General features: G+C 35.8%; 1 protein-coding gene across 2 annotated transcripts; it reads left to right on the top strand.

The window, feature by feature from the left end:
• Positions 1-914: 914 nt before the first annotated feature.
• On the top strand, positions 915-5,425 carry LOC107495410 (uncharacterized). 2 transcript variants are annotated; one of them, XM_052263480.1, is made up of 10 exons: positions 915-1,126; positions 1,333-1,471; positions 1,599-1,714; positions 2,458-2,635; positions 2,736-2,972; positions 3,131-3,242; positions 3,338-3,482; positions 3,603-3,748; positions 3,954-4,126; positions 4,313-5,425. In XM_052263480.1, the coding sequence occupies exons 5-10, from the start codon at positions 2,838-2,840 to the stop codon at positions 4,337-4,339; spliced, it is 738 nt and encodes a 245-aa protein (XP_052119440.1). In that variant the 5' UTR covers positions 915-1,126; positions 1,333-1,471; positions 1,599-1,714; positions 2,458-2,635; positions 2,736-2,837; the 3' UTR covers positions 4,340-5,425. The 2 variants fall into 2 exon arrangements, with proteins under 2 accessions (XP_052119440.1, XP_052119441.1); XM_052263481.1 differs by lacking the exons at positions 915-1,126; positions 1,333-1,471; positions 1,599-1,714 and having other exon boundaries at positions 2,629-2,972.
• Positions 5,426-7,665: the final 2,240 nt, after the last annotated feature.

Below are 7,665 nucleotides of genomic sequence, written 5' to 3'. Positions count from 1 at the left end.
CAGGCCGGCCCGTTTCGTTTATGGTGCGGGGCCTAGGTGGGATGAGGCGGGTTGGGACGGGCCGGCCCGCATTACCATCCCTACCTATGTTACATTGTAATATCTACTCTTTGTATAGTAACTATTTTCTGTGATTTTATTTTTTATTTTATTAGGTGTATTTTGCGGTGGTTATAAAACTTTGATAATTTAAAAAGCGTAGTTAAAATTAAAATTATATTTTTTAATTATTTGACAATAGTTTTAATTTGATCATATTTATTATTTTTATACTTTCATATTAACAAGTATTATCAAATAATAAAAAAGTACAATTTTTAGGTGGTATAGCCACCCCCATTATTTATTATGTCCTACTGTTTGAAAGGCAAACACTTCATCTCATTTTATGTAGAAAGACACTTCATATCATTTTAACCACATACATGTTGATTTGCTTCTTTCTATGTACCAGAATATCAAAAAAACAATTAAGGAGATATAAGTATATGATATAGGTTTGGGTACAATTAGCAATGAAGCAATCAAGTACCATGCGTTGTTCAATTAATTAATATAGTCCAATGTAGATGAAATATTTTTATAGCTGGAAGAAAAAGAACAAGAAAGTCTTCCAAGTTTGAATGTTGTTGAAGAAATTAATAATGAGGTATGTGAGGTACTACCGAGGTATTTAAAACAGCAGTTATGACGCTGTCAGTAATAGTTGGAAGGTAGTTGTCTTTAGCTTTTACTGCATTTTCTTCCATTTATATAGCCTTTGAGCACATAAATGTATATGTAGTACTACTCCAACCCTCACTCATATTCATATTTTTCTTCCTTTTGCTGCTTCTTTTTCTTTTGTTTTATTTGGTTTTTCATCCCTCAACTTTTGCATTCAATGTGATTGTAGTACAATGGCAACTCAAGTTTCTTCCACTGTGGGCTATTGTTAGTGTTACATTCATGGTTGAGGTGGTAGCAGCAATGTTTATCTCAGCTGAAACAACAATCTATGTTCACTTTTTTCAGTCGTGTTCCTCCACGGAGGTCGAGGTCTTCTAATGCTGTTTTTCAGTTCCTAGTAGAAACTTTGGATGGTTACAATGCTTGCAAGAGATATAACTGTTAATTTCAATGTGAGGTATGCATTTATCTTCTTGAACTTCCTTACCTTTTTTCTTTTGGGTTGAATTGTAAAGTATATTTTACTAAGATAAATAGGATAAGTAAGTCTCTGAAGAATTTTGTAATAGACTTAAAAGTCGTTAAGAAAAAAAATACCAAACAAATTCTTGAGAAAGATTCTTGACATGAATTCATTGTTGGCGCGGTGTTTTGCTTGAACAGCTTGATGGCAAAGCGTACCCTTGCCATGGTCATGGCATTGTGTTGAAGAACCTGACACAAAACCAGGAGCATTATTTTCTTCTCAATGTCACTACAAACAAAGGAGAAAGAAACTCATCAGTTTACTCATGGTTCATAGGTAAGCTAAACATACATTGCTATCATCATTTGAAATTCTAAGTAAAAATGGCACTTTCCTAATCCTATTTTGAGCTTAACTAAAATCCATAATTGCGGGCTAGCTGATGGATTACCTCCAACTGCAGCCATTACTAGTGAAGAGACATACACAAGTGGAAAAAGGGTAGCAATTGATATTACATTCAGTGAACTATGCACTGGATTAGGTGGATTCAAATGTCAGAACTCAACAAACTCTGATGTAAGTTGGTTTCTAGTGATAAACAAAGCATTGTCCTAAAAATAACATTTATCTAATTTTTCTAAAGGGACATGTAATTTGAACAGGAGGCAGTAATAATTTGTTGTTTTAAATGGAAAAAAAAAAGTTAACTACAAATTTGGTACTTAAAAGATTCAGCCGCGGACAAAAAAAATCTTTGAAAGATATTACGACAAAACAGCTCTTCAATTATTTGAAAATGCGACAAAATAACAAATAATTATTATATTTTTTGTAAGTGACAAAAAAATTGTATTTAGCAAATGTGTTATCCATTTGATATGAATTTTTGTTGCAATATTTGAATAAATATTTAGAAGGTGCACAAAAAATTGGAACAAAATTTGACCTCTATATTCTTTTTTCAAAAAAATGTGGTAATTCACAATAATAAAAACTTCTTCAAAAAATTCACATAAAATTACCAAATTTTAAAGATGAAAAGATCTTATTTTTTTAATAATAATTGCAAAAATTTGTATCAAAATCTGATATCTAAAATCTTTTTTAGAATATATATTTAATATTTAATATCCAGTTCTTTTTGTAGCATTTTTAAATCTTTTGGAGGCTTATTTATGGTTAACATATTTCATTCTTTTTGTCAGCGACATAAACTTTCGGGTACTATTTTAGTAGTTTACTCAAAAAAAAAAAAATTGAAAAAGTTTACGACATTTCTATATTTATTGTGTAAGGTTCTGATAGCTGGTCCTGCCCAGGTTGTTGCATCTTCATTCCAAATTATCAAACCAGGTTTTAAGTATAGTCTTGACCTGATTCTCTCCTCGAAAAATGTGTACGGGCATGCCGTGATCTCGATGGTGGAGAATATTTGTGCTGACCAGGCTGGAAACAAGTTCATGAGAACTAATGGTTCTACTTTGATTATTCACTTTGGTAAGGTTCTATTTACAATTCAAAACTTCAAATGCTAACCTTTTCTTTCCTAACAAGCAATGTTATGGTCTCACATTATACATTTAAACCTATGTCTTAGATAGAAGACCAGTAATGGTGGATTTTTGGACTTCTGTTCCATCATGAGTTGAAAATTAACAGTATCCCAAGAACTGTCATTGCAACATGCAAACCAGAGGACATGATAATTTTCTTGGACTTCAGCATTCCTATAAGAAATTCAACAGAGCAAATTCTAAGAGCGCTACACGTTAACTCCAGTATCTTAACCCCTTTCCATGATAGAAGTAACGAGGCACGCCGATTTTCTTTCATGGTAAGCAAAGATATTGTTTATCTGATATACTTCAGGTTTCTTACCATATACATTGGTATAAGTCATTTGCTGAAAAAGTTAGAAAACCAACAGAATTCTCGCAATTATATTCCAATATATTGCTGATGAAAGAAGTAATGCAAAACTTTTTTTGGTAGCTTAATAACATCTCCAGAACTGAGATCATCACAATTGAATTACAAGCTACATCAATACTTGGAAGAACAGGCATCCCCGTCTCTCCTGTTGCTCCGATTACATTCCTTTTCGGTATGCTACAATATGTTCTTACAACACTAAAAGCAGATATCTCTTAGAAGCTTTTGGTGTAAGCAAATTCTTATTATTACTGTCTGTTTTGGTAGATTCCATGAGACCTAGTGTGGCACTAAGGACCAGCTCCCTCAGTAGACCAAGGGATTCTGACATCAACATCATTGCCGAGTTCACAAAGCCAGTATTTGGCTTTGACGCCTCTATGATAGAAGTCTTGGTAGGAAGATTGACAAGGCAGGTTCAGAGAGAGTAACAATAAGCATATCAAGCATAACAAGAAGCCTATGAAGTAATCATAAATCTTGTCATTAAGGGGTTTAAGTAATGCTCAAATCTTCATTTTCTTTCTTGTAGGTTACAGGATCTATCCAGAGCTTTGTACTCATTGACAGTCCATGCAGAATCAGAGAATGAAGTGTCAGTTACCATTCCTGCAGGGAAGGTAACTGATATTTCAGGAAATGAAAATTTGGCATCCAACCAACTTGTATTCAAGCATTGTATGGATACCTCTTTTCCTTCCTTACATGTTTTTAACTAATAATGAAATAATTCGTAGACAAACTTCCACTTGTTATTAAAACTCAAATTCCCATGTTTATCTTTCTAACCAACGAAACTTTGGTTGAACGTGTTCTATTTTATATGGATAACAAGGTTAGGAGTATTTTGCATCTATGGTTCTAATTCTCATCATATGCTCAGATTCTGCCCCTGCAATATGCATTGCATTGTACTCATTTGTGAGTGCTGGAACAATAGCAACATCACTGATAGCTGCAATGGTTTTGCTTTCCTCTGCGAATCTAGAAGCAATAAACATACTTGCTTTGGGAGGTGCAAACTGTCCTACTTCCAATCCATCAATGAATTTAAATGTAAGAAATTGATAACAATATCAAATTATAATTTAAATACAAACATTTTCAGATGCTTTCCTAATAAAAGGTAAGACTAGCTTCTGCAATGACTAATTTCATCCACCTGAAATCTAACAAATTGGATATTTAAGATGAATGCAAGTGCAAACTTTGAAAAGCTTTCAAAACTACAATTTTATGCAGGTGGTTCAACAAGGGGAGGAATTATAACAGGGGTGTTGTTGCTGGCAATCCCTGCAGCATTCATCTTATCAGTATCCCTATTTATTATTATTGTAATCAACTCAGGAAAATTTGCCCAGTACAAAGAATTCAACAAAGTACCTAATCAAGAAGTGTGGTACAAGAAGTTATGGTTCCTTTTTGTCGGGAAGCCAACCACGGGAAAGTGGTTTTACAGGGATGGATTACCATCTTCTTTCCTCTCAGGCTTTGGAATTCTCTTTGATAATTGCAAGGGTTCTCCAGCGTTAGTCCTAGGCGATCAGCATGAACTAAATACCATGACCAAGTGGACCGAAAGCGGCCAAAGCGGGAATGAAAGAATTAAGGGGGTCAACTCAGAAGATAGCAATGAGGAAAACAAAAATTCCATTTTCAGAAGGGTACTAGGATGCATGCAACAATACTATATCATCCTTGACTTATTAAGAAGAGTTGGTATGGGAATGATATCTGTAGCTTATCCACCAGAAAAAACAAGTAAAAGCCTTTTTGCTCTGGTAATTACATTAGTACAGTTTATTTACTTATTTACCATAAAGCCATACATCAGCAGGAGTGTCCATGTTGTGGAAAGTGTTTCTCTCTTGTGTGAAGCAGGTGTGTTTGGTATATTTGTCATTCAAAGTGGTTCTAAATCAACTGAAGCCAGAACTTCGGAACTAATTATGATAGTTCTTCTGTTACTAACCTTCATTGCACAGCTTATCAATCAATGGTATGCTATGGTAAATACCTTATTAAGACTCTCAGCCTCAGACTAACTCTTTAAGGCATGGATTAAAGCTTGCAGCCAAGGGACTAATTCTGCCTTTCCTCCCGAAGAAGCATTGGCCGAGTGTTGTATCAACATTCTCCCAAACAGAAACAGAGCAGCTTTCAGTTAATCCTGCAAGCTCAGGGACAGAACTTGGAAGAAGAAAAAGAGCAGGCTATTTGGGTATTCCAAAGCCAAGATACTAATGCTTAAGGGTGTTGGAAGTGTATTTGCAGCTTACTGTACTTAACTCAAAAATCATTGTATAGCTTCTAATGGTGTTAAACTCTTAGTGACAACTTACTGCTAATGCTTCTCAAATGACCGTGCCATGTGCATTTTCTAGAATTAATATATAAAATGTTGGAACAGATTGTAACATTCTCAAATCATTTCAAAATGCGTTTACAATTGCATTGCTTTTAAGCTATTCAACAAAAAGAGTTCATACACTATCTGTTTGTCTTTGAAAGAATTGTTAATGCTCTGTGCAATTTTCATACACAATTGAATATAGGTCTACACAAACATACAATTCCAATTGAAAACTACATAAGATTCAAGTATTCACGGACCATTGAATATACCAAAACCTAACCCTAAAATTCAATATTCAGAAGAAAAGCATACACCTTCGGGGAGTAATTGCTGATGTTACTCATGACAGCATCCGGGAACACCACGTCTAACGGCGCAGGCGCAAAGATCGTGAAATTGGCCGGGAACACCACGTCTAACGGCGACGGCGCAGACGCAAAGATCGTGAAATTGGCCGGGAACACCACGTCTAACGGCGTCGTGAAATTGGTGCCGTTACGGTAATCAAGAAAGTTGGCCACAATGAAGACGGGGGCAAAGGGGCGAGTGCTTTCCATTCCCACGATGTAGGGCAAGAAAGGGGTAGGGGAAGGGTTCGGACCCGCCGGCGAAGCTTGTTCCGGGATATCTCATTCCTTGGTCCCAAGGGGTCTTGGGGATGGGAAAGTTGATATTTACTGGAGGGACAGAGGAGTTACTACTTTGGGTCTGGAGCAGGATGACGCACCTGATGAGGTAAATGTTGGTGGTGGCGGTGGTTGCGGCGGCGGGGAGGAGGAGGACGGTGAAGATGGTGGTGAGGCAAAGAAGGCTGCATTGTTTGTCTTCCATGTGTGCGGTGGAAGGAGAATCGTGTGATCTTGGATTTCTTGCTAAGAGATGAGTGCCTTTGGAGGGGTTGTATGAAGGAGAAACAGACGATCGACGTGGAATTGAAATTCGGGCGGGAAACAGAGGCAGAGCACGTAGAAGGAGCACGAAGCACGAGCGGCAATCACAGACCAGAGGCAGAGCACACACAGAAGGAGGGAGAAGGAGATGAAGAACTAACTTGAAACGGTGAAACCAAAAGACGGTTCTGAAAAAAGTTTGGTTTTTGGCAAGGTAACCTAGCTGTGATACTAGTAGGGAGAAGGCACTCAAAAACTGAAATTCCCTGAAATTAAAAGGCGGTTTTAATAAAATTTTGATTTTTGGCGCAAAGTAAATAACAAGTGGTATTGAAATAACTATGTATATTTTTCAGACGGAATAAATTTAGTTTGAGATTTTCGTTCCAAAAAGCCCTAGTAGTGTAGTATGAAAAAATTTAGAGAATTAATTAAAATGTAGTCAACTTAAAACTAACTAATTAAAAAATAATTTTTATTTTTAATTTTAAAATTCGAAATTAAGATAATAAAAAATTAATTTTTATAATAAATTTATTTTTCAATTAGTTGATTTTAAATTGGCTACATTCTAATTAGTTTTCTAGTAAAATCATTTCAGTATATATACTTAACATAGTTGAAGTTAATATTTTATATTTTTACTATTTATCTCCGTCACGTATCTGATATGTTCTACCACAGTCTATTCCACTTTAATTTTACCCTCGTCTTTCTCATTCTTTCTCATCATTCTCTCACTCAATTTTTCTTTCCACCAAAAATCCTTTTTGTTCAGTTGTTCGGGTGTTTGGTGGATTGGTGATGTGAATGACAGAGCAAGGGAGTGAGAAGATCTGGACCTGAGTGTGAGCTGTTGAAGCGATATGTTCGACCTATTTGTTGGCGTGTCGGCGGGTGGGACCACCTGCAAGGATACTCCGATACTAAAATCAATGTCCGTACAAAGAGGCGGCCAATTAGGGTTAGTAGGATAACGTACCTTTGTTGAGAAATAGGTCCCTCCCCATTTATACTCCGTACTCGGATAGGCCCCTTGTAATCAGGCCCACTTGCCTAAAAATTTCTACTAGCTGTCTAAATTTTTTATGGAATGAGAGGTGTCGCGCGGATCGCCTCCTGATTCAGATCGGTGACTTGTGACCGAACCCAAATTATTAATGAATTAGACTGAAACACTTCTCATATGTAAAATTTTGTTGCCACTGTATATAGGCACAACATAAACATATTTCGTTGCTATTACGAATGACATATATTAAAATTGATCTCATTGGTAGCATAATGAGATAAGTAATAACTATTTGTTATTTTTTTAGATGAAATACATGTAAACAGAAATTTATATT

The sequence above is a fragment of the Arachis duranensis genome, chromosome 6, assembly GCF_000817695.3.
Source record: "Arachis duranensis cultivar V14167 chromosome 6, aradu.V14167.gnm2.J7QH, whole genome shotgun sequence".
NCBI classification, from domain to species: domain Eukaryota; kingdom Viridiplantae; phylum Streptophyta; class Magnoliopsida; order Fabales; family Fabaceae; genus Arachis; species Arachis duranensis.
Note: the sequence above shows the minus strand (reverse complement) of the source record. Positions and strands in the feature narration are given on the sequence as shown.

Excerpts from the sequence above, each read along its gene's own strand:
- LOC107495410 (XM_052263480.1), top strand. The coding sequence starts at position 2,838 with ATGATAATTTTCTTGGACTTCAGCATTCCTATAAGAAATTCAACAGAG. Across the intron at positions 2,973-3,130 it reads CACGCCGATTTTCTTTCATG|CTTAATAACATCTCCAGAAC; the intron begins GTAAGCAAAGAT and ends TTTTTTTGGTAG. Across the intron at positions 3,483-3,602 it reads TTGGTAGGAAGATTGACAAG|GTTACAGGATCTATCCAGAG; the intron begins GCAGGTTCAGAG and ends TCTTTCTTGTAG.